General features: G+C 38.8%; 3 protein-coding genes and 1 pseudogene across 3 annotated transcripts; all 4 read right to left on the reverse strand.

Annotated features, from left to right (window-relative positions):
• Positions 1-397: 397 nt before the first annotated feature.
• Positions 398-1096, reverse strand: LOC148923676 (F-box/kelch-repeat protein At3g06240-like). Its single transcript, XM_089061577.1, has one exon. The coding sequence runs from the start codon at positions 1094-1096 to the stop codon at positions 398-400; it is 699 nt and encodes a 232-aa protein (XP_088917703.1).
• Positions 1097-7042: 5946 nt separating this feature from the next.
• LOC125206669 (uncharacterized) lies at positions 7043-12982 on the reverse strand. Its single transcript, XM_089061578.1, has 6 exons — positions 12689-12982; positions 11750-12428; positions 11512-11652; positions 10042-10113; positions 9589-9734; positions 7043-9509 (listed from the first exon to the last, which is right to left on the reverse strand). The coding sequence occupies exons 1-6, from the start codon at positions 12980-12982 to the stop codon at positions 7263-7265; spliced, it is 3579 nt and encodes a 1192-aa protein (XP_088917704.1). The 3' UTR covers positions 7043-7262.
• Positions 12983-13752: 770 nt separating this feature from the next.
• On the reverse strand, positions 13753-17560 carry LOC148923677 (uncharacterized). Its single transcript, XM_089061579.1, has 2 exons — positions 16408-17560; positions 13753-14777 (listed from the first exon to the last, which is right to left on the reverse strand). Exons 1-2 carry the CDS (start codon positions 17558-17560, stop codon positions 13753-13755), a joined length of 2178 nt encoding a protein of 725 aa, XP_088917705.1.
• A 1115-nt stretch (positions 17561-18675) lies between these two features.
• Positions 18676-19480, reverse strand: LOC148923678 (F-box protein At3g07870-like; annotated as a pseudogene).
• Between the last annotated feature and the right edge of the window lie 7280 nt (positions 19481-26760).

Genomic DNA, 26760 nt, shown 5'->3' on the forward strand with positions numbered 1-26760 from the left:
AGAGCCAAAATAAGAAACCTCTGCGCATCTCGTTTAAGAGGGATGTTCTCGGGTTTGATGTCAAAGAGAAAAATGCAATCCCTACATTCCTCGTTGAGATATGCGCTGCTATACAGATTCTCCCACGATATATATAATAGCCCAACACGATCACAAAACGCAACATTATAAGGTCAAACTCAAACACCACACGATAAGAAAACCTTAAACATGATCACATACACATCCCGTGTAAACACGAACATGATAGCATGTTAACAACACAATTGAATTCATGTTGACACAATCTGATACGACAAAAACCAAAAATAGCTAGGCTAGACTTATAGTGCGTCTCAGGTCGGCACGAACACGACCATATAACAACATAACACAAATGTAAACATAAAAACATTAACTAGAATGACGTCACATTCTCAAATTCGAATTTCCTAAGTGAGAAAACGCTTGGAGTGTAAATCATGGCAAAGCTAATGTCATCCTCATCCGCATCCTCTGGATTTCCATCGGTAAGCATACCGACTTGTTGAGTAGTCCTTGTCTCGTGAGAGTAGTAGAAGAGGCACTTATCTTCAAACAACATCAAAACGTCACCATTTTTGAAAAGTTTGATTGGATGAACAGTCATATCATGGCAATCAAAATCATAACCAAAGTCAATATCAAAATCAACACTAATCTTGCACTCTATGGTCCAAGATTCCCCGACTCGGTAATCCTTCATCATCCAGATGACAAGTTTATAACCTCGCGTGTAAGACAAACAAAGGCAGTCCCTCAAAACATTCAACTTCACATTCGCAACACGTCGATCAACAGCAGGAGCAGAGAAGATGCTAACACGTTCTGTTTCAAGATCAAAACCACAAATCCATAAGGTATGAGTCGAATCATATACCGTCCAATGGAGGCTGCCGTTACATACAATGTGTGCATTGTAAGAGAATGTGTAACCAGACACAGAGGCGGCTTCAACGCGCCTCCATGTTCCTGTTCCGAGGGTGTACACATGAAAAGAGCCGGATCCAGCATCCACATTGGTACAGACGACCTTATATTTCGCACTTATTTCGCTCACACCAAATCCATAACTCATCAAATAATTATCCGACTTGCATTTCCTGGAGCAGCACAGCTTGATGTATTGACGAGTGAAAGGATTGCATATGTAAATATCACGCTCTAACACTGAGTGCAGAAGAAGCAATCCATTAGTTTGCTGACCTCGATATATTGATTTTGATTGTCCGTGAGGGATTTCGAAATCTGCGAGCAGATGAAAGGGAAGATTATGCCTAACCAGATCGGCTCTCTCTTCTTCTCCTTCTCCTTCTCCTTCTTCATCTTCATCTTCTGCTTTGTTGTCAAATTCAAAAACCGTGCAGCGAGTTGAGTTCCTCTCCGTCGGAATTAAGCGAACTAGGGCGGGGGCGGGGGCGGGAGGGGTTTTGATTTGGGGAAGATCAGACTCGATATCGGTGGTGATATTTGAAAGTAGATTTTTGAAGAAATGACGCCCCATTGACTAACTATTGAAACCTTCCCAAGAGTAGTGTATAAAATCCCTTTCAACTTGTTCTCGCTGTTGGCATCTTCACATTTTACTCAGGGATTTCTTCCAACATCTTCTGCACGTTCTTGGTAATGGCAAACTTCACTGTTTTCGATTCGGAACTCTATCAAACAGATGGTCGGCACCTTCAAATACAGAAACCCTCCATTGAACGATAAATAATTTTATAAATAAAGAGGGAACCTTCGAGTTATTTCCATTGATTTTGATGACTTCTTATCGATTAGCTGCAATTGACTTCAGAGTTCAGAATAATTCACGAAAGAAGTTATAAATAAATTACAAAAAAGATTTAAAAAAACATTCTCATCAAAATATCAAAAGATATGAGAGAATATTATCCAGCACAAGAAATCGTTGTGATAAACCGGAAATTGGAAGACAAAAAGATTCACAAAATATTCTAAAAATATAAAATGGAACTAGTTTGGTGGCTCTATTTATTTCGGGAAAAAAAATCAATCAAAGATAATTGATTTAGAATATTTTGTGAATCACAAATGAAAAATCAAATTAATTTGAAAAATTAAAAAATGAAATCAAAATTTGGCCAAAGTTGAGATTTTAGCGTGCAATATCCCTATATTTTACTTGAAATCTTAAATATGTTATCAAAGATCTTAAAAAATATAAAATTAAATTAAATAAACACTACAATCAAAATAAATCTATAAAATAAGGTACTATTAGAATTCAAATTAATGAACCCATTTAGTAAATGATAAAAATAATTTAAATAAATCAATACCAAACCCATTTATAAATAGAGATAACCGTATTATTTTTGAAAATTCAAATTAAATGAACCCATTTAGTAAATGATACAAATAATTAAAATAAATTAATACCAAACCCATTTATAAATATAGAGATAACCGTATTATTTTTGAATGATTGAGCTTGATTAATGGGCTGATTGACCTTTATTGAGGCTATTTGACCAGATGACACTAAACCCATTCGTGAGCCCACAACCAATTAACTAAACACAATCCAAGTTAATAATTGGGGTAATTAAGATAAGTTGATTAACACTCCTTCCATCACAAGATTAGCTAGACGTTTCTTTTTTCCTCTCATTTTTAAAAAACAATAGTATAAAATAGTTAAAATAGAGAAAAGTAAATTACGGTAGAGTAGTATAGACTATGTCTTGCAAAGAGTAAAATGAAAATATTGATTCTAGAACAATAACTTGATTTATAAATAGGGAGGCATCATCTTGCATTCCACACCTTATCCGAAAGCACTATTGGAGCGTACCTCGTCTTATGGACGAAGGTCTTCCTCGATTCTGCTTAAAAATACAATTTCAAGTTTAAGTTTGTACGTCAAGTTCCTTGTAATCTTCTTTTTCTTCTTCTTATTTTGTTTTTTTTCATGGATTGTATTACGTTTGACAATTTTTTATTTTTGTAATCAAATTTTATATTTAATGAAGTGGGTTATAATCTTTATTAATTAATATTTTACCAATTTTGTATTATAATATCACTATCAATACTATTTTTCGTAGATAGATGTAGCGTGAATTAATTAGACTAGTCTATACCTCGTATTTGTAATTAGGATTCGAAAAATTGCAAGACCATCTATTCATACTCCCAGACCCCAACGTGAGATTCTTCCTATTTTCATACAGTAGTAATTTTTTTTGCAGAATCTATACCTCGTATTTGTAATTAGGCTTCCTCTTCCTCCCTACGTCGATCTTCTTCTAGCGATTCTTCCATTATTCAACGCATTTGCTCAAAAGGATCCATGAATTGATTAAAATTTGGGAGAAAAATAATGTTTTGAGATGAATATGTAGAGTGTTTGAGTGAGAATAGAGAGTTTTTTTATGGTAGATAATTTGAGGAAATGATTTTATATTTATAGAAGTGATTAGGGGATTAAAAAAATAGAAAAATAATTAAAAATTTGAAAAAACGGCTATAAACGGCTAGTATATTTTTGGGATTTTTTTTTATATTTTTGAATTTTCCTAAAATTTTTTAAAAAAAAAACAAAAAAAAAACATTTTTAACAGATATAAACGACGCCCACTAGCGGGCCGGCGAGCCGGCGATAGACGTCACGCACTAACGGGAGCACGCCACGTCGCCAAGGCGCGTGGCGAGCTGTCTCGTGAGACGCCTCTCCAGGACGAGCCAAGCGACGAGATGATGACGAGACCGGGACCAATGATGGACGCAGGAATTAAAACTCGTGGGGTCGAATATAATAGAAAATAATAATAAAAATAATATTTAAATAATTATTTTTTAAAAAGTATTTACTTTAAATAGTTTATTTTCTAACTTAAATTTTTTTTTAAGTTATCTTTAATTTTAAAACTAATCTTATTACTACCTACGTCCCCCAAATTTTGACACACTTTGACCCGACATGAGCTTTAAAAAATGCAATGGAAAGTGAGTTGAAAAAATTGGTAGCATGTGTGTCCTACTTTTAAAGTATTAGTTTTATAATAACATGTGAGTAGGAATGAGTTAATGGAATATGAGGTCCACTACTAAAAATGGTAAAAGTGAAGTGTGTCCAGGGACGAAACAAAATGGTAAACTGTGTCAAAATTTGAGGGATGGAGGTAGTAATATTTATCAATAATTTTACAAAAAATTAAATAAATAAAAATTATGATGAAATTATCATTAATAAAATGAACATTATAATTATAATTATAATTACTCTTAATTAATCTATGACTATCAGTATTAAGAGTAGGCCCAATTATTTAGCTCATTTCATACAAAAGTAAGAATTAAAATTTATAACACGTCTTCTTCTCCATCGCTCCTTTCCACAGCGGCGACCCTCCCTCTTCCTCTCCATCTCTCCATCGCTTTGTTATTCTCATCTATCTCTCTCTTTTTTTTCAAAGGATGAAGAATTGCAGTGGAGATCTGTCTCTTGGTGTCAAGACGAAGCTCCGTCAGCTCTCGGCGGATGACGGTGGGGTCGGTCGACCCCACCCGACCCCACCTGGGTCCGTCATTGACCGGGACGAGATGGCGTGTTGCATCGCCGTCTCGATGCTGTCTAGTCTCTCCGAGACGAGATAGAGACGGCATCGAGACGCGATGCAGATGGCCTCATTTTTCACTAATATAGTGTATTTTCTTACTTTACCAATTTTTCATTAAAACAATATCGTTTTAAATTTTTCCTAATTTTAACCTTTGAAAGGATTATTATAATCTCTCTGTTTCATAAAATACTAGGAATTTAGAAACGATACAGGTTTTGATGCAAAAATGATAAAGTAAGAGTGAAAAAGAGAAAAAATGATAAAGTAAAAGTGAAATAGAAAAGTAGTGAAATTAATATTAGTGGATTGTAAGGTCCATTACAAAAAATAAAATGCCTTTATTTTTAAGTAACGGACTAAAAAGAAAGAATTTCTATTTTTCAAAAATTGAGAGAGTATTTGAACTAATTTTTAATTATTAATTCTATAAGACTGTATTAAATAAATTTCAAAGTAAAATACTCCTAATACAAAAGCCTATGTTATTTAATACTCGTTCCATCCCGTAGAAATTTATCATATTTTCTTTTTCTTCCGTCCTATAGAAATAGTGCATATCTACTACTAGAAACATTTTTCTCATTCTCTCTTAATTTACCAATTATGCATTAAAATTCGTATCAATTCTAAATGGCCTATTTCTATGGGACGGAGGGAGTATGTTGAATATCTATTTCAAATATCTAATTCTATGGACAATTGAAATGACACGGAATTAATGTACAATTGGTAAAGTAAATAAGAAGAGGAGAAGGATAGTTAAAATAGTATTAGTGAGACTCATATTATTATTAGTGTTTACTGATTTGTAATGGTGAGTCATAGTGGTATAAGTTATAAATAAATTGATGTGTATAAGTAATGAGTTGTGGACAATTTTCCATAAATGGAGATGGCCATATTTTTTTGAGACGGACGGAAATGAAAAGTGCAAATATTTTTATTGGACGGAGGGAGAATAAAATAATAATCTCTTCGTCCTCAAAATAAATAGACAAACTTATAAATGACACAGATTTTAATGTGCAATTGATAAAATAAGAGATAAGAAAAGGTAAGAGAGAGAGGAAAAAGACAGTAAAAATAATGTCAGTGGGTTGTTGGGTTCACATTATTAGTGGTGTAATTGATTAAAAACACTTATGCTTAGTCTAATTTTGGGGAACGACACAATGGTAAAACTAGTCTAGTTTTTTAAAACAAAGGGAGTATATGGGTCATGCTAAAATAAAACTAATTTCCAATACAGAACACTAAGCTTTTTCAATATTGCACTCCCTCCGTTCCATAATAATAGAGTCATTTTGTCATATTGGTATGTTCCATAGTAATAGAGTCATTTCCATTTTTAGTAAAAGTCAACACATTTTTTCACATATACTTTACTCTCTCTTACTTTTCTCACTTTTCATCTCTCTACATTTTTCATTTTCCATTTTATTCTCTCTTTACTTAACTCACCTAATACAATTTTTCTTAATCTCTGTGCCGAAAAGTTTCGCCTCCATTACTATGGAACTCCCTCCGTTCACAAAAAATAGAGCACAATTACCATTTTTGGCCGTCCACAAAAAATAACAAAAAATAGAGCACAATTATTTATGGAAAGTTTTCAATAAATAATAACCCTACACATTATTCCACTAACACTACTTATCACTTACTTTTTCTCTTCTCTCTTACTTTCTTCTCTTCTCTCTTACTTTACCAATTTTATATTAAAACCCGTGTCATACACCAATTGTTCTATTTTTTTTTGGACGGAGAGAGTATTAAAATTTCCAACACAAGACTTTTGATATATCTATGTATTTGTGTTGATATTTGAATTACCTACATATTTGTGTTGATATTTGAATTCACGTATTGTATTGATAAAGTTATGTCCTCGTTTATATTTTTAATATGCAGTACGTACAGAACTTTCTGAGTTATGAATTGAAACAAGTTAGAAAAGATAGAGTTTCATATCTAATTAAAATGGGAAGACGTAAATTCATTCAATGACTGTGTTACCTATATGCGCCTCTAATAATAACTAGGAGAGTCACTAAACTCGGTTATGTTAACTTCTATAATTAGAGTCTCCTCCCTAACACTTCGAAGTAACTTGATCTCTTTAGATATGCGGCCACGTGATGCAATGAGATATTATTGAGCATACAATCTACACTCTTCCTTCACATTCCTCATTTTCTATAAAAAAATCATTTTAATTTTCTTACTCATATTCACTAGAATGAAGTTTTGATGTGATAATATTATCTTTCATTGGACTGAAAATTAAGAGTGGCTAACTGATTTGTCAGTTATTAATTAACAAAACAAACGTGAGAAGTCTTACAACTATAATAAGCCCAAGTGATAATAGTTAGTAGTTGAGTACCAAACCATCTATATTACTACTACTTTCTCAGCCAAAATTCATGAAGAGTAAACACTTATACTTCAATGTCCACTCCTATACTATATGGATAAGGAAGCAAAACTATCCACACATATACTAATTAATATTCTATAATAAAGTCTTGAATTTACAACATAACTTGGAAGGTTCAACATAACATGCAAATAAATGTAAGAAAACAACAATACCCATAAGTATACCTTGAAGCTCAACTTTCTTATCTTCTTCTTTGTGTTGCCAAATTTCCTCTATATATGGCTTCTCATCTTTATCCTGTAAAATCTGTAGATCCATTCCAACAACCATTTAGGCCTTCCATACCTAAGAACCAGACCACCCACAATCCCACCTATTACGAATCCACATCCATACCCGGAAACAACAGCCTGCCAACAGAATCCCTCTAGAATACCATAATCATCATCATCATCCTCTTGCAGCATCACCGGAGGCGAAGGCCCTTCGCATGTTCGTGATAAAGGAAATCCACATAGTCCAGAATTCCCAACATATGATGTATTTTCGAATGTGGAAAACTGGCCAATGGATTGAGGTATCTTCCCTGAAAGATTATTCATGGAAAGGTTTATCACGGAAAGAAATGTGAGCTTTGTTAGCTCTGTTGGAATTTCCCCTTCCAAACGGTTTGAAGACAGGTCCAGCGACTCGAGTTCTGTCGCATTTCCAATCGATGCAGGTATTCCTCCTGTGAGGCAATTGTGAGACAGATTCAGATATATCAAGGAATTCAAATTTCCTATGGAGTTTGGGATACTGCCTGAAAATCTGTTGGATGACATGTCGATGGTTGTCAAGGCTTTCAGAACTCTCTTATATTCTCGATCAAAATCTTTCACTGTTAATGTCATTGTTATTGTCAATGAATCTATATATAATCGAGACAGATCTTGTCCTCCTCGATGATTCTCTTGTACATCAATCATCCCTTTGAAATTCCTCAAATATTCATGGGGCAGATTTCCAGTGAATCCATTACGGGATATATCAAAAACTTGCAGCATGGGGAATGGAAGCCTGGTCTTGGAAGTGTGAGAAGAAATGGTACCACTGAAGTAGTTGGACCTCAATATGAGGACGCGGAGATCAATGAGATTTCCGGTCCAAACTGGAAAGATGTCTTGTATTCTGTTGTTTCCAATATCAAAAACCTCCAGACTTTGACAATTGGAAAGGGATTGAGGTAATGCTCCTTCCAACTTATTACCATTCAAGTTGAGCGACGTAAGATTACAACCCTTTGGAAATATAGTTGGAATGATTCCATAAAAGTAATTCAAGACCTCCAAATGCTGCAACCTGCCTATTGATTTGGGAATAGAGACTGAAAACTTATTGCTGGATAGATCCAGAGTAGTCAAGCCTGTGACGTTCCCCAAAGATTCGGGGATGGATCCATTGAACGTATTGTTCGACAAATTTAGGTATACAAGTGACTCACATCCACCAATTGATTCAGGAATAGAACCTGAAAACTTGTTAGAGGATAAGTCTAACGCGTAAATAGCCTTCAACCTTCCAATATACGGAAGTTGACCACTCAGATTGTTTGTAGACAAGTCCAAAAATATGAGGTCTGCAAGACTAAAGATTTCCGAAGGGAGAGTGGAACTCAGCTTGTTCAAGTTCATTGTGACCACTCTTAGAGATTTAACTTCCCCCAAACATTCTGGTATCGGACCTACAAGCATGTTGGCGTGCAAGTACAAGTACATCAATTTACTCATTGTACAAAGATCATGAGGGATATATCCGCCCAGACGGTTATTATAGAGGACTAACCTCCCCAGTTGCTTCAACTTCCCCATTGTTGCCGGGATGAATCCTGTGAGATTATTCATAGATAAATCCAAAGCTTGTAAATTGCTCAAATTTCCGATTGATTCAGGAATAGAACCTGAAAACTCGTTAGAGGATAAGTCTAACTCGTTAATAGCCTTCAACCTTCCAATATACGGAAGTTGACCACTCAGATTGTTCGAAGACAAGTCCAAATATATGAGGTCTGCAAGACCAAAGATTTCTGAAGGGAGAGTGGAACTCAGCTTGTTCGAGTTCATTGTGACCATTCTTAGAGATTTAACTTCCCCCAAACATTCTGGTATCGGACCTACAAGCATGTTGGCATGCAAGCCCAAGTTCATCAATTTACTCATTAGACAAAGATCACGAGGGATATATCCGCCCAGCCGGTTATTATAGAGGTTTAACTTCCCTAGTTGCTTCAACTTCCCCATTGTTGCCGGGATGAATCCTGTGAGATTATTCGTAGATAAATCCAAAGTTTGTAAATTGCTCAAATTTCCAAAAGCAGAAGGAATAACTCCTTGAATGTTGCAGTTAGATGCTTGAAAATTGATGAGAGAAGCAGATAAGTTCCCAACCGAAGGCGGGAGGACACCATTCATCCGCGGATTATGTGATGACTCCAATATCTCCAAATACGGGCAGTTAGTTAATGAAGAGAGAAATGTGAGCTCTCGTCAGATTATTTCCCCAAAGTCGAAGGAATCGGAGGGACCTTAAGTTATCAAAGTGGGGAATGGAGCCAGTGACAGCTCCCGTCAGATTATTTCCCCAAAGTCGAAGGAATCGGAGGGACCTTAAGTTATCAAAGTGGGGAATGGAGCCAGTGAATGAGTTATCATTCAACTGCAACCAAGTAAGCATGGAAGCATTGCTGATAGTGGTTGGGATTTCTCCTGTGAGTCTATTGGAAGATAAATGTAGCTCTTCGAGATTGACAAGTGAGAGGCCTATGTTTGGAGGAAGACCGCCGGAAAGTTGATTTAACTGAAGAGATAATACCGACAATGTTGAGAGATTAAGTATGGAATGTGGGATGGAACCACTCAAAGCATTCATGTATGCTTGAATAAGTGTGATGTTTTTGAGATTACCAAGCTCTTCCGGCAGTTCACCTTCCATCAAGTAATTCATATTTAGTAACAAATCTCATTAATAAGTAATGTAACTTGCATGCTTCAATGTTTTCTTTTGAGAACATACCTGTCAAATTGTTGGAATCAATAGATAACGTTCTCAGCATAGTAAGGTTCCCAATTTGCTTTGGTATGTGACCTAAATAGCATAAAACACTTGTTAGTATTAATAATCAATTTACAAGGGCTATAAGATATGTCGATTAAAGTGCAATCTAAATAATAATCGAACACCAAAACTTGTGTGCAAACATGTGTGATTAATAATCAAATACTGTATTAATTAATAGTAAATCAATAACTAAATATTAATCATGTAGTGTTAATTTAGATCAAATACGATTTATTAATCCTCAATTAAAATTTATTAATTTCACTTGGAGTTTATTACTCCAACTATGGTTAAGATAGATTAATTTCAAATAGACTTTATTAATCTCCCCAATAATAACTAAATTAACTACGGTCAATTAAAATTATTAATGCCCAACTAGAAATAAATACTCCCTCTGCCCGGAAAGAATCCACTTTGAGTTCAACAAGTGTTTCAATGTAAAATTGGTAAAGTAAGAGAAATACAAAAAAAAAAAAATTTAAAATATTGTTAGTGTAAAATGAGTCACACCTCATTAGAGAGAAAAGAGTTTCTAAATTTAAAAAGTGCATATTTTTGTGGGACAGACTAAAAAAGAAAAAGTGCATATTCTTGTGGGGTAGACTAAAGAGGAAAGAGTCCAAATTCTCGTGAAATGAATTTCACGAAGGGAGTATATAAATAGGTGGTGGGTCAGGTTCATTATGAAATTATGTTAGAGTTTATAGTTCAGTGGAAGAGAAAAACTTGAGCAAGCTCAATCTTCCGAAGAGCTCAAACAAATAGTACTAGTATTTTTATATGAAAAAGTTACTTTGGAGTACTATTTCTTTAACGATTAAAAGTTATTCTGTTAAAAAATGACTGTTATTGTGAATAGAAGTTATTATTCTTATGATAAAATTGATTGTTCTGTCCTTCTTGTTAAAGTGATTTGTTATTTTGTGTACTGAAATTAAGTTGATGCATTTTTTTTGACACTGAAATTAATAAATTGTATTAAATGAGTTAAATGGAGATAAAATAAAATAGGAGATAAAATGTAGGATAGATAACCAAGAGTAAAGTAAGAATGATTGGATACTTAGTTTTTTTTGTAAAAATAGGAAATGACTCAACTTAGTTGAGACATTCCAAAAAGGGAATACAACTCAACTTAATTGTATGACTGAAGTAGGAGTTTTGGTTTAAAAAAAAAAGGTTCAAGACAAGGCGGGATGGTCCGAGCGACGCATTGCGCGCGTACCCAAACGCTCTTAGTGGTATTTTACCTGTCAAGTTGTTTTTATTAAGTTTTAGATGCTGCAAGGAGGTGAGATATCCAATTTCTTTGGGTATGCCACCTACAAATACAAGTACAACATAGTTACCCAAAAGAAAAGACTTCCAAAATATAACTTCAACATATAACAGATATATACTCTCAAGTTGTTAATTAATTACCTGTCAAGTAGTTGCTGTCAAGATACAATAATTGAAGCCTGGTTAAACTGTTGAAAATGGGGACACTACTACTAAGAATGTTGTCACTAAGGTACACAATTTCCAGAGAAGAAATGTTGAAGACAGATGAAGGAATTTCTCCTGCTCAATCAGAATCATTATATCAAAAAGTTAGTGAATATTCCAAGAAACATAACTAAAAATGATAACTATTTCAAATAAGAAGAGATGATGATACCTTCCAAATGGTTTGAAAACATGCTTAGAAAAGTAAGCTTCGTCAAGTTCCCGATTTCAGTTGGTATGTTGGCAGTGATTTTGTTAGAGGATATTCGCAAATCTTCCATCTCTACGCACTTCCATATACTCTTCGGGATTTTTCCAACAATTTTATTTCCGCTCAGAAGTAATCTCTTGAGCTTCGGAGTGTTACTGCATATATCACTTGGGAGCTCGCCTGATAGGTTGTTAAACCTGAGGTTGATCTCTACCAACACAGACATGTTGGTGAAGATGCCACTCGGTAAACCACCCACAAGCTGATTACTCGATAAGTTCAATGTCTTAAGCCTTTGGATGTTGTACAGCTCTGAGGGTATGGAGCCTGTGAAATTATTGGAGCTCAAGTCCAAAGACTGAAGGAACGTTAAGTTTCCAAGATGTGGAGAGATGGTTCCGTGGAGGAGGAAGCCGGAGAAATTGAGGGCCGTGACCCTTTGGTGGTCGAGGCTGCATGAGACGCCAGTCCAGCTACAGATGGAAGCATTTGTGGACCAGTTTTTGTTCAGCATGGAATCGGACTCCAAATTGATTGCGTTTTTGAAGGTGAGGAGAGCGTCTTGATCAGTATTTGAGTTGGAAAACGGGGACGAGGAGGAGGTGATTCTTAAAGATGGTAATCGACAGAGGCGAGATGGCTATACATATTGAGAGAGTTTGGGAGTAGAAGAAGATTGAAGATTTGTATTTTCTGTGTTATGTTTTCAACTATTTACACCCCTCATTATATAGGGAAGATGGTGTCCCTAATTATGGAAAACATATCAACCTATTCTAGGATACAATATTTTCACATATTCCTAGTCAATCAATTATTCCCCAAATCTTCTCCTTCTATCGTTGATTCCTCCTTTAATTCCATTGATTTTGTTTGACACTCCCCCTCAAGTTGAGCAACGGTATCTCCGATACTCGACTTGTCCAAAATTTTCTTGAAGACTTTGGGATGAACAGCTTTAGTCAAGATATCTGCAAGTTGTTCTTCGGACCGAACAAAGGGAAATTCTATGATCCCTCCTTCGAGCTTCTCCTTGATGAAGTGACGATCAACTTCAACATGTTTGGTACGGTCATGTTGCACTGGATTCTCTGCAATACTGATTGCGGCCTTGTTATCACAAAACAATTGACTTTTCCGTGTAGGTGGAAAGCCAAGTTCTGTCAATAATCTCCTTAGCCAGATGATTTCCATTAGTCCACTTTTGATTCCTCGGAACTCTGCCTCTGCACTTGATAGAGCTACCACCTTTTGCTTCTTACTTCTCCAAGTGACCAAGTTCCCTCCAATGAAGGTGAAGTAACCCCCAGTGGACCTTCTGTCAATAGGATTACTTGCCTAATCTGCATCTGTGTATCCGTCGATCTCCAATTCATCCTTCTTGGCTAAAAACACTCCATAGCCAATGGTTCCCTTCAAATATCTGACAATCCTCAACGCAGCATCCATATGGTCGACTTGAGGTCGGTGCATGAATTGACTAACTATGCCGACTGCATATGTGATATCCGGTCGGGTATGTGATAGGTATATGAGCTTCCCTACCAGGTATCGTTCTCGATCTGTAAGAGCAGCCCCTTCTTCTATCTTTAATCCATGATTAGGATTCATTGGAGTTTCAGCAGGTTTGCAATCCAACAACCCTGTCTCTGCAAGTAAATCTAAAACATATTTTTTCTGTCTCAGAAATATCCCGTGCTTTGATCTCAACATCTCTATCCCAAGAAAATATTTTAATGCCCCTAAGTCCTTCATTTCAAATTCTTTGAATAAGTTCTCCCTTAGGTTGTAGATTTCCTCTACATCGTCACCAGTAATAATCATGTCATCAACATAAATAATTAGACATGTTATCTTTCCATTCCTTCTTTTTGTGAAGAGTGTATGATCTGAGAGGCTTTGTTTAAACCCGTGTTTGAACATTGCCTGGCAGAACCTTCCAAACCATATTCTAGGAGACTGCTTCAGCCCATACAGAGTTTTTCTAAGGCGACATACTTGCCCGAGTTTTCCCCCAATTCACCATGTAGAAACACATTTGTGACATCGAATTGATGTAGAGGCCAATCCTTGCATGCTGCTACGGAAAGAAGTGCTCGAACAGTGTCTAACTTGGCAACTGGGGAGAATGTCTCTTCATAATCTACTCCATATACTTGTGTGTATCCTTTGGCCACAAGTCTCGCCTTATATCTCTCGATTGACCCATCTGCACGTCTTTTTATGGTGAATATCCATCGACATCCAACTGGCTTCTTCCCTTCTGGCAATGTACACTTTTCCCATGTCTCATTTTTAATGAGAGCGTCAATTTCCTTTTTCATGGCCTCTCTCCAATGTTTATGTCTTGAGGCCGCCTCAAATGTCTGTGGAATCTCCTCTTCTTCATACAGGGCAGCTTCAAATGCACTAGCCATTTCAGTGAGTTGGGTTTGTGCAATATTCGCCACCGCATATCTGGCCTTCTTTCCTTTCCAGTCCGGAGAGTATCTCCGGGCAGGGATTCCCCTCGTGCTTCTATGAGGCAAATCATATGGTGATTCCCTTGGATGAGCTTCTCTACCACTTGTTAGACAGTTATCTCCACCATTCCTGTCAGGATTAGTATTCTCCACAATTACATTATCCATATCTGAACTGTTTACCTCCGACATCGAAGATGGGGTTGATGGTTGAGCAGTGTCACCTAACTCCACGTTCTGTTCAATGGGAGAAGACGGCTCGGCGGTACCACTACTTTCCTCTGTTGGACCGACTTCTGTGACAGGGCTTGACTCAAGCGTCGACTCTCCCCCTGACTGGTTTCTCCCTTGACTAGGTAGCCAATTTAGTAGGTCACTAGTAGGATTATGGTTCGACGATATCTCCCCCTGACTACTATATTGGCTGTAAAAGTATTCCCCTTCCACAAAATCACAATTCATGGTAGTGTGCATGTTGCCTGTAGTCGGATCATAGCATCGATACCCCTTCTGACTTTTTCCATACCCTAAAAAAACACATTTACGAGCACATGGTGAAAATTTAGTACGTTCATGTTTAGGAATATGAACAAATACTGAACAACCAAAGACCTTGGGCTCTAGGGAAAGAGAGGAAGGTAGCTCGAAGTGTGTGGAAAAAATATCCAAGGGTGACTTGAAGTCTAGAATCCCATTGGGTAGGCGGTTCATGAGGTAGACTGAAGTGGCTATGGCTTCAGGCCAAAAAGTTCTCGGTATTTTTGACTCGATCAAGAGAGCTCTAGTAATCTCAAGGATGTACCTATTTTTCCTTTCTGCTACCTCGTTTTGCTCTGGAGGAGTGTAGGGACACGAGGTTTGGTGGACTAGACCATTCTGTCGAAAAAAGTCTTGCATTTTCGTATTCACAAATTCTCCCCCATTATCTGACCTAAGGATTTGGATTTTGTGGTTATACTGGGTTTGGATGAGAGAGTAGAAAGTAGTGAATTTTTCAAACACATCGGATTTATTTTTTAAGAAATATACCCAAGTCATACGAGAATAATCATCCACAAATAACATAAAATAACGAAATCCTTGCCCCCCAGTAATTGGTGCCGGGCCCCAAACATCAGAGTGGATCAAAGCAAAAGGAGTTTTCATTCTAGAATTGTTCAGCTTAAATGAATGTCTGTGGCTTTTGGCCAATAAACAAGTTTCACAATGAAAGGAATGCATAGAAGCAACTAAATTAGGATAAAGTAGACGAAGATATCCTATAGATGGGTGTCCTAACCGACGATGCCAAAGCCAAGCCTGTCTTTCAGTTGGTCCGTGAGTCAGCATTGCAGTACTCTGTTGAGCTATCTCGTCCACATAGTACAACCCGTTTCGCTCAGTGCCACGCCCAACTATCGTCCCCGTCTTGATATCCTGTAACATACAAAATCGCGGTTGCATTAGTAACTTGCAGTTCAATTCCTTAGTCACATGACTAACGGATAGCAACTTATGTGACAATGATGGAACATAAAGGCAGTTAGATAGGCATAAAGTGGGGGAAACATTAATGGTTCCCGCCCCTTGGACTGGCGCTAGGTCCCCACTGGCTGTTTGCACATAGGTTTTGCTAGATTGCGAGATGGTTAAGAAGTCTGAGGCATCAAATGATATTGTGTCGTTAGCCCCACAATCGAATATCCATTGGGTGTCTTTGGCATCTGATTGTGAGGTAGAGGAACATGCCAATGCTTCGAAGGAATTTTTGCACGGAATTGAGGGCTTAAATTTTTGGGACTGTGGTGCAATTTGTAGAGTTTTGGCAGTTTGGGGGTAATTTTGTGACTGGGCATTTTTCTGGGGGTCAATGTGAAATTTTTGGAAGTTCTGGGGCTGATTTCGAGATAATTTGGGATGAGGGGTTGGTTTTGGAATTTCTGAAATGTCTGGGGTGGTTTTGAGAGTAAGTGGGGTATAATGTTTAAATTTTGGAATGTAGAGGGGTCAGATTGAGATTCTGAGAAATTTGGGGTGTTTGAGGGAAATAATTCCCTTTTCTTTGTAACACTAGCCGTCGACCCCCAAATTTGAGGGAAAAACCTAGCGCCGCCCTGTTCATCGTCGAGACTCGCCGTCTCCTCACCGCCGGTGGCGAGAGAATCGCCGATGTATTACCTTCGGACCATGTCCTTGCCACAGAGACTGATGCGATTGCCAATTTCTCCTCGTTTCGGTTTTCGCCTCCACCTGCTCCCGATGGGCCGACGCCGCCCGCCGATTTCTCGACGTAGGTGGCTCGGTCCACGGCGACTGCTGCTGATGCCCTGCTACCTCCATTGTTCCGATTTGGATTTCGAGCTTGCCGGGCCTTCTTCATTTCTTCCCACCACTCCGGGAACCCATGGATGTGGAAGCATGATTCTTTGGTATGTTTCTTGCCTCCACAATGACTACACACTAATTTGGACTTGTCCTCTTCTTTCCGGTAGCCATGGTTGCACGGTGGTGGTTGGTGATTCTGGGTGGTTCGGCTCCTGTCGAAAACGGCGAGGCCGACTCCTATTCCGGATTCTTTGGGTGGTTCTGGGTTCATCAGTTTGGCATTTACCACTTCTCGTCTGACCATTCCGTATGCCTTCCTTGCTGTTGGTATTGGATCCATGTCCAATATCTCCCTTTTAATCTTGTCGTACTGATCGTCTAACGCCCAGACGAATTGGTACAGCCGATGCCTTTGAGTGTTCTGGTTGTATTTTTCAATGCTTGAAGGAGTATCCATCGGGTTTGGATCCCGGGTGTCGATTGAAATCCATAGATCCTGAAGCTTCTGCCATAAATTTTCTAATGACAGATTTCCTTGTTTCAAACTGTATGCTTGTCTGTGCAGGTCTGAAATTTGGAACTGATCGGCACCGCTTCCGTACGTAGTGTCCAGACTTTCCCATAAGTCCTGTGCTGTTGCGTATTGGGATACCTCGTTCACGAGGCTGGCTTCGATGTTGCTTATAATCCAGTTGAAGCAACAATCATCTCGTTGCTGCCATCGATCGAAGTGTGGGTCAGTCGGTGGAGGGGGGTCTGTAACTCCGGATATGTGAGACGCCAGCCCTTTTCCACCGATGGCTCGTCTCATCAGTTTTACCCATAGGTGGTAATTATCCCCATTGAGTTTGTCCGTCAGGCGCACCTCGCCTATCGATTCCAGGGACGAAGGTTGATGGTTGGAGGTTTTCTGAGACACATTTAGTCTCATAAATTCAGCGAATTGCTTGGCTGAGAGAGTTATTGATCGGTTGTTGTGAGGGGTTTCAGATTCAGAATCTGACATCTTGTTGCTTGGTTTTTTTTTCATGTTTCAAAAGGTCGAGGAAGGTACTCGAGACTGTGATGATATTTTTCTGAGTCTCAAGCCCGAATAAACCTGCTCTGATACCATCTTAAAGATGGTAATCGAGAGAGGCGAGATGGCTATACATATTGAGAGAGTTTGGGAGTAGAAGAAGATTGAAGATTTGTATTTTCTGTGTTATGTTTTCAACGTTTTACACCCCTCATTATATAGGGAAGAGGGTGTCCCTAATTATGGAAAACATATCAACCTATTCTAGGATACAATATTTTCACATATTCCTAGTCAATCAATTATTCCCCAAATCTTCTCCTTCTATCGTTGATTCCTCCTTTAATTCCATTGATTTTGTTTGACAGTGATCAGCGTAACGCTGGTTAATGTCAAGAGCACGAGAGCAAGAGAGAAGGAAGAGAAAGAGGTCTCCATTAGTTTCTTGAATCTTTCGAAAGCTCAGATGAAGATGAAGATGAAGATGAAGATGAAGATGAAAACGAAGAGGATCATTTAATTTTGAAATTTGGTTAGTGGAAACAAAAGAAAAAGCAATCTACTTTCCTAAAGCATCTTTGTGTACACATTATATTTAACAAACTACTTTTAGTCTTTTAGCTTATGTCCCACAAGCATTATATCTTTGTTATGTTCCACTTTATCATAATATCAGTAAATCTATTTTACTTCTTTTGACCTGCATAAATTTTAGGTTTGATAAATAGGTATCAGTTAATTTTATTCCTCGACCAATTTTCTGCACCAAAAAAGTACAATTGCCATCCAAAGTGGATGAAATGATGTCGTTTCGAATCAGATGGAAGATAAAATATTAACTTCCATCTTATTGCAACGACGTCGTTTCATGAAAAAAAAGCTAGTATATCTCATAAGACAATAATAGTAAACAAGGCTACATGGTTAAATTAGGATATACTCGTTTCAGAGAGTTGATCTGCTACATTGTAACAAAATAAGCATCTAGCAGCAGCACGAAGTTGAGCATATTAGAGCATAAACATAAAGAAAAGATACTACCTACATTAAGTGTAAAGCTCATAGTGCTGTGGAAGTCAGTCCAACAAGAAGAAGCTTCCCGGTCAGAACGAATATAAGTCTTCCATTCCAAAATTTCTGAGGGATAGAAAGCTTGAGGTGTGGAGAATCGCACCTACAAGAGTATGATTTCCACCACGAGCATCAAACATCTCAATCTTCTGTCAAGATTTCATCTTGCCATTGTAGTAGAACAGCAGGGACTCATCACATTTCATCAAGATGCCACCATTTTTGAAAACCTTAATAGGGGAAACAAGCACGTAATCTCCACAAAGCTTGGCATCTTTGTTGATGACATATTCCTTTGTCCAAGACTTCGCCACCCCATATTCCCTCATCACCCAGATGACGATTTTTCCTTCGGATGAATTATCACATAAGCATAGACGACCCTCCAAAACCGACAAGCTCCCGACATACCCTCCTTTTGTCAGAGGAGGATGGGAGAAGGTGCTGAAACGTTCTGTTTCAAGATCAAAGCAAGAAATTTTTGATGGGGCTTTTGTATCTACCACCAACCAGTGAAGATTACCGTTAAGAAATACCCATTAGCTGAACCCTCAAGCGCTTCAGCATGAGGGAAAACAAACTTGGTGACCAAACTGTGGCGGAGATTATGGTGCTCAAGGTCAAGGCTGTCTTCAAATTGAAAATTTTCGTAGACCGAACCACAGCCAACCCCGGGACTGATTTAGAAAGATGAGACTTGACAAACTCGCGAGAGTTGAGTAACTCGAGCCCTGACTTGCAAACACACTTGCAACTAATAACATCTCTGGCGGAGAGCCGTGAGAGGATATCAATCGTGTTTTCTGTCGGTAAATTCACGAAGAATCCTCTCGTCATTTCTCTACCTTAAAGAACAGACAGTCGTATTACAATGTTAATCAAAGAAATCCAACATCATGTTCGATATCATATCAATTTCTAACTTCAAATTGATTCTATCTGCTAAGAGTGGTGAATACCATATTAAAATTGGGGGTAATGAGCAGCCCTAATTGGTGAATACATAATCTGAAAATGACAAAGCTAACAAAGCTTACTTCTCTCAGTTGGGGAAAGGTAACAGAAATCAAACACACAAACACTGCTTTGCTAAGATGCGGGAGCTTGAATACCTCTTTGTTACTGAAAATGACGGTGAATGAATAGTGGCGCTACACAAATGGTGGATCTGGATTTTAAAGAAAAACAGAAATTGATATGATATTCGGACATAATAAACCGAAATATGGAAATTATAGAAACTTATTTGGCGGCGGAAGGACGGCGAGGGAGGAAAGCGAAGGCCCGCTGGACTACGGTGGCGACTGGCGACGGAGCAGTTTTATAAAAGAGTGATTTTAGAGCATCTCCAATGGTGCATAGGCCAGCAATAGGCCAACAATAGGCTAGCCATTCTCTCCCCTGCCACGTCAGCAACACTAAAAAATCCACCTGCCACATCAGATTTAGGCCAGCCATAGGCCAGCCGCAATAAAAATAATTCAAAATATACTACATTTACGGAATTAAAATTACGATTAAAATACGGAATTAAATTTACGAGACATATACGGGAAAATTAATCCATTCCATTAAAAAAAAGTACAAAGATTTTAAAAAAAAAGTACATGATTTTTTTTTTAAAAAAAGGCTTCAACACACGAGCCCCGCCACTCTCTACTCCTCATCGCCGTCGCCGTCGTCCTTGCCGTCGCCGTCGCCGTCGTCCTTGCCGTCGCCGTCGCCGTCGTCCTTGCCGTCGCCGCCGCCGCTGCCGCCACCACCCGTGGTATCTGAGCCCACGTCGGAACCCGCTAGCCGTGCCCTCGCGATTTCCAAATCAACCCGCATGCTCTCGAGCATCGAGTGAAGAAACATCTTCTCCGTGGGGACAGTGGCGGCCTTCCAATCTTGGAAGACCTTGTACATCTGATCCCGCGTATGGTTACGCGAATGGAGAGTGTACTCGAGTGGGGCGGGTGGGAGGGCGGAGGACTGGACCTCGCAGGGCGATAGGGGGGATCCGCCCCTCGCAGCCCGTTGCGCCCGCTTATGTCCAACCGGGCGGGGGCGACCAGGAAATGAAGGAGGGGATGGAAACTCCTCAGCATCCGGGGGGAGGTCGTGGGATCCGCCGCTGCTGCCGCTGTAGTCGCCGCTATAGTTCAGTCTCTGCTTCTTCGGCCACCCAGCGTCGCACCTCGCCCGGAACTTCTCGGAGTCCTTCAGCAACAAGAAGCACTCCCAGAAGGTGAACTCCTTATACTTCCCTGCCAAGGGGAACTGACTCTTGGCTATCCTCCGGGCGTTGTCCTCATTCTGCCCACTACTGAGCTGACGGAGGGCGTTGGCGTACAAATTCGCAAAACAGCCCACCGCGGCCCTGGTGCGCTCCCACCCCTTCCGGACCTCCTCCCCGCTAAAGTCCTTCCCGTGCGGGCAGTGCTTCCTATAGGCAGCTCTGATCTTCGCCCACATGTTGACGACCCGCTGGTTGTTCGCAACCAGCGGATCGTCGCACACCTCCAACCACCCCCTGGCCACCCCGGCGTACTCATCCTCTGTCCACTTCCTCCGGCCAGGGGTGTCGTCAACAGCGGGCTGCGATGACTCGCGACCGCCTTGGCCTTCCCCCTCGTCTTCTTCTTCGGCGCGGCCCGCCTCGCTGGAACGGGAGTATCCGGATCCCCGAGATCGATCCCCATATCATGCAATGACAGAAGGTCATCGCCAGTGAACTGCGTCTCCACTGGGGTCGACGTGTGAGACGAAGCCGTCAAAAAATCAAGCGAGGGACGATATACCGTGTCCCCTCCCGGTGACCCCTGCATCCCCTCCTGCATCCCCGGATGCATACTGTGCTGCATCCCTCCCTGCATCCCGCCCTGCCACATCATCCACTCGCCGACCGCCTTGGCCTTCCCCTCGTCTTCTTCTTCGGCGCGGCCTGCCTCGCTGGAACGGGAGTATCCGGATCCCCGAGATCGATCCCCATATCATGCAATGACAGAAGGTCATCGCCAGCGTCTCCACTGGGGTCGACGTGTGAGACGAAGCCGTCAAAAAATCAAACGAGGGACGATATACCATGTCCCCTCCCGGTGACCCCTGCATCCCCCCTGCATCCGGGATGCATACTGTGCTGCATCCCCCGTGCATCCCGCCCTGCCACATCATCCCCATCATCAGTTGCAGCAGCATCTGTTGCTGCATCTGGGGCATACCCCCCCACCAGGGCGATGACTGCCCGCCGCTCCCCTGCCCCCCGCCCGGCATCCCCCGCGGCATACCCCCCTGGTTCCCCCCTGCACCCCTCTCCCCGACGCACCGGCCATCATCCCCATCATCTGATTCCAAGGGATGTTAAACCCCGAGCCCATCTGCCCCCATCCAGATCCCACAGGTACCGTGGGAGTCTGAGATCAACTCGTCGCTGGAATGGACTCGTTGTTGTGATCCATCGCTCGATGATGCTCTTGTACAGAAAGTTAGAGAGAGAGAAAACTCGTTAAAACAAGTGGTGCAAATGAAAATGAAACGAAAATCGCGTTTATATAGGTTTTTTTAAAAAAAAAAAAAAAACAAAAACAAAAATCGGCGCTGGCCGATCGCTGGCCGAGCGATCGGCCAGCCCACGCCGGTCCGCTCGCCGACTCCAATGGTTCGGCTAGCCGATCGGCCAGCGCGACGAATCGGCTAGCCGGTGGCTAGCTGACCATTGGAGATGCTCTTATAAGATGCAAAATATAAGAGAGAATTACTGTATACTTAATGCTACTCCGTATTAATTAATTAAATTAATAAAAATAGATCAAACATAATTATTCCTACACAAAAAAGGTTAAAAATCGATACTAGTACAATTTTATTTCCACAATAATTAATGGCAATTAGGCATTGCTCCGTACCACTAGTGCCAATGGTACCATGAATTTCAATTCTTATTTTTAATCAAGATCACACCATTTCATTTTAATTCATTGGATATATTCTAAAATCAAAGAAAAAAATATCCATATTCATACCTTAGCATTTAATATAAAAACCAAAATAAAAAAAATAATAATGTAATTTGCTTGATAATTTTAGGAGCCTGTAAATTTAAATCTAAGTATTCATATAAATTCATTTTTTTAAAAATATTACTCCCTTTAATCGCTATTAGAAGTCTTAATTTTAACTGACATGAATTTTAAAAAATTATTTAATTTTATAATTGAAAATGATTGTAAAAGTTAATGAAACGTGAGTCATCGTTTTATACGTCGATTTGACCTTTTGATACTAAATTTGGTTTTTTATTAAATGGTGAATAGCTTATTTATTCATGGTATCAAAATAGACCCAATTTTACAAAGGACAAAGGTTAAAATAAAACCTAATTATTATTCACATAAATAAACGCTGCTCTGCCGCTTCTCTCCACTAATGGAGCGTAATTTCTTCCAAATTCTGCCGCCAGATATCACCACCAACATCTTCTCATGCCTCTCATTCCGACCCGTTGCAATCAGCAAATGCGTTTGAAATGTTGGAATAATTGTTTGAACAATTACCTAAAGCTCTCTATGATGATTAACCGAGAACGACGGAGAAGGAGCATAAACTGTAGAGCAGAAGCGTACCTTGATTCATAACGAATTGAAAGGCGGAATTGCTTTGCAGCGGCTATGGATCTTCCAAACGATCAGAGACATTCTTCGCAATAGTCTGCCGAGAGAATACAGAGATATCGAATGTTCTTCTGACGTTTGGGGACCATAACCCTAGCTTATATTTATATTAAATATAAACCCCTTTATTTTCTATTCGGTCCCTCATTAAATAGAAAATCACTTTATGGTATCTACACTTATTTCCATAACAATTAAATACACTTTAGCCCAAACTTTAATCTTTAATAGATCACTTTAATTGGGCAACTGAAAGATAGCCATACACATTAAATTAGTCATATGGAAGCCCAAATTTCTAACAATCTCCCACTTGGGCAACACATGACACCAAATAAATGTGTACAAACCGAATGAGCGCTCAAAAGTGCTATCACATAGTGTATTTCCGAACAATCTTATGATCAACCATATCGACATAGAACTAAAGGGGCAGTCACCATATTTTTTTATGATTAAACCCATCAGTAATCACATATGCAAATATAATCAACAACAGATCAATTATGGAGTGTAACATGAAAATTTCATGCAAGGTGATCATACATGCCTATTTCCAACTGGTCCTCCCAAATTGAGATCAAACCAAAAATAATGGACAAAACATAATACTTTATTTCTGCAGAGAATAACATGAGTTTTATAACTACATGTTCAAAACATAATGTAGAGCAATAACCAAAACTACTCCCACTAAACGGAAGTATCCTTAAACAACATAACACCCATTTGGGCTACATGCCCATGAAAGACCTTGGGTAATAGTCCCTTAATAATTGGATTTGTAATCATCAAATCCATTCCCTTATGCTCTATAGGTATTTGTCCATTCTGAACTTTTACTTGCAACCAAGAAACCTATGACATAGCATAGCTCTTGTTGTTTAGAATATAACACTGCAGAGTTATTGTCACAACATAACTTAAACGGTCTTTCAATACCTTTCAGTATGCAGCCTAGTGACAAAATTTCACAGTCATATTCAATAACTAGATGCCCCAAAACAAGTTACGAATTCTGTTATCATGGCAGAAGTAGCTACAAGTGTTTGCTCAGCACTTCTCCACGAAATGGGTCTACAGCCAATAGACACACGTAACCTAAAATGGATCCTTTACTGTATTGGCATCTAACAAAATCATAATCAAAATGCCTAAAGATCTCTCCAAATGATCTGATTTTCTGTATGCGAGCATGTAATACTTAGTTCTCTGTAAATATCTCATAACCCGTTTTGCTGCTTCCTAATGATCCATATTGGGTTATTCAGATATTTGCCCAACATATAAACAATTAAACCAAATTGGGTCTAATACACACTTAAACACACATTAGGCTCCCAATCACCGAAGCATATGGAACCTTCTGCATTTTCTAAATCTCCTTTAGTCATGGGGGTATTTCTTTACTTGCAATTATGCATCTCAAATACTTTAAGCACCTTTTCACTATATCCCTTCTGTGACAATTGAAAATTATTTCGTCCGATTCCAAATACAAAAGAGGCTTCCCCAAGATCTTTCATATCAAATTTCTTCGAGAGAAAAATCTTGGTGTTAGTGCAACATATCCTTATCGAAAGTTATTTCTTTTGATTCCAAATACAAAAGAAGATGCATTTGCTCCCACTGAACTTGTGATACACACAACCATCAATAGCATTCTTTCTAAATCCAAATGAAAGAACTACTTCATAAAATTTGTGGTACCATTGACGAGAGTCTTAATTGATGTTGTTGAGATTGACTTTAAATGATATCATCCGCATGAGATTGAATGTTTACAACAATATCATCTTGAGGTTCTTAATATGCTTCTTCATCAATGATAGTAATTGATACCTGATCATTGTCAGAAGCGGTAGTAGGTGTCTATACAGACTCCTCCTCAAAAGTAATGTTTCTTAACACATTCTTCCTCCCAAACTCAACATCCTCAAGGAATACTATATTTCTCGTCCCAAAAATTAGTTCCTTTTGTGGGATCATAAAATTTAAAACCCCCTAAATTTTTCTGGAAGACCAAAGTGAGAATATATGCTACAGTCTTTAATGCTTCTCCCTAAAGCGAATGCGACAAGGAAGAATGATAAATCATACTCCTTCACATATCTTTAAGAGTTTTATTTCGTCTTTTAGCTACACCACTCATGCTAGGCGATCCCGGCATGGTGTACAAAACGACGATCCCACACTCTTCCAAATAGAAGGCAAAATGTATTTGACATTGTTCACCTGAGCAGTCATTTTTGTCGTAGTATTTGCCACCACGGTCAGATTTGACTTTCTTAATGCCTTTGTTGAGTTGAAGCTCAACATCAACCCTGAATATTTTGAACTTGTCTAAAGCCTCAAACTTTTAATAGATTAAATGTAGGTGCCCAAAACAAGAATATTCATTTGTGAATGATATAAAATATTGTTGATCATTCCAAAAAACCGAAGTGAATGAACCACAAATGTCCGTATATATCAATTCTAAAATGTATAGCTCTATTGGCACCTAATTTCTTAAGTTTGGTCTGCTTTCCTTCGATACATTAAACACACAAATCAAGTTCTGAAAAGATAAGTGTATTCAATACAACATATGACACAAGTCTCACAATCTTTTATTTTGAGATATAACCAAAACACTTGTGTCATAAATCAACCAAATTCTAATTATTTAATTTGCTTAGTCCCTTTTGATTCAACATGTAAAGCTTCTGAATATGAAGTAACATAATTGAGCATACAAAGATTGTTATATGCACTTAAGGAAACAGTTCCCACAATACTAGAATTATTTGAAGGAAGAACTTTACTATTTCTGAATGTACAAGAGAAACCAAATTTGTCCAAAGCAGAAATAGAAACCAAATTTTGTCTAAAAGACAGTACAATAAAGTATCCTTCAAAGAAAGAATAATTCCAGTCTTTAATAACAATCTACAATGCACAATAGTCTCTACTTCCACCGATTTGTCATGTCCCACATAGATGTATCTTTCACCATCAATTGACTTTCAGTAGCTCAGACAGCCTTGCACTGATAACCTTATGTGAGTAGTAGCACCAGAACCTACCCACTAAATATCATTAGAGACTAAATCCAAATTAACTTTAGAACAAACCAAAACAAGAATTGTAACTTCCTTTGCACGCCATACGTGATATTTACAATTCTTCTTTTTATATCCATGTTTACCACAAAAGAAACAACTATCATTATCTTTATGTTGTTTCTTTTGTGATCAACCCTTATCCATAGTAGCATTCTCAATACACCCTCTTAATGCCCTTTACTTTATTTCTTGAGATACTGACCAGATGTGCAACACCAAATGCACATACAAGTCTTTAGAATTCAAGCTTAATTGAAGCAACGTGAGACATTTTCATAATGTGCTCCCTTATGTAGCCCTTGCTTATATACTTTATTGAGATCAATCACGCTTGTCTCAACCTTATCGTTTTTCATAA

This window comes from Salvia hispanica, chromosome 6, assembly GCF_029641045.1.
Source record: "Salvia hispanica isolate PSC_SH4W2 chromosome 6, Shi_PSC_v1, whole genome shotgun sequence".
Lineage (NCBI taxonomy): Eukaryota > Viridiplantae > Streptophyta > Magnoliopsida > Lamiales > Lamiaceae > Salvia > Salvia hispanica.

Bases quoted from the DNA above. Each gene is read 5' to 3' on its own strand.
- LOC148923676 (XM_089061577.1), bottom strand. From the start codon at position 1,096: ATGAGTTATGGATTTGGTGTGAGCGAAATAAGTGCGAAATATAAGGTC.
- LOC125206669 (XM_089061578.1), bottom strand. From the start codon at position 12,982: ATGGAAATCATCTGGCTAAGGAGATTATTGACAGAACTTGGCTTTCCA. The intron at 11,653-11,749 runs GTATCATCATCT...CTGATTGAGCAG, and splicing joins GTTTTCAAACCATTTGGAAG to GAGAAATTCCTTCATCTGTC. The intron at 9,735-10,041 runs GTATGTTCTCAA...ATAGACTCACAG, and splicing joins TGATTCCAACAATTTGACAG to GAGAAATCCCAACCACTATC.
- LOC148923677 (XM_089061579.1), bottom strand. From the start codon at position 17,560: ATGTCAGATTCTGAATCTGAAACCCCTCACAACAACCGATCAATAACT. The intron at 14,778-16,407 runs GTAATACATCGG...GTGTTTTTTTAG, and splicing joins GGCAAGGACATGGTCCGAAG to GGTATGGAAAAAGTCAGAAG.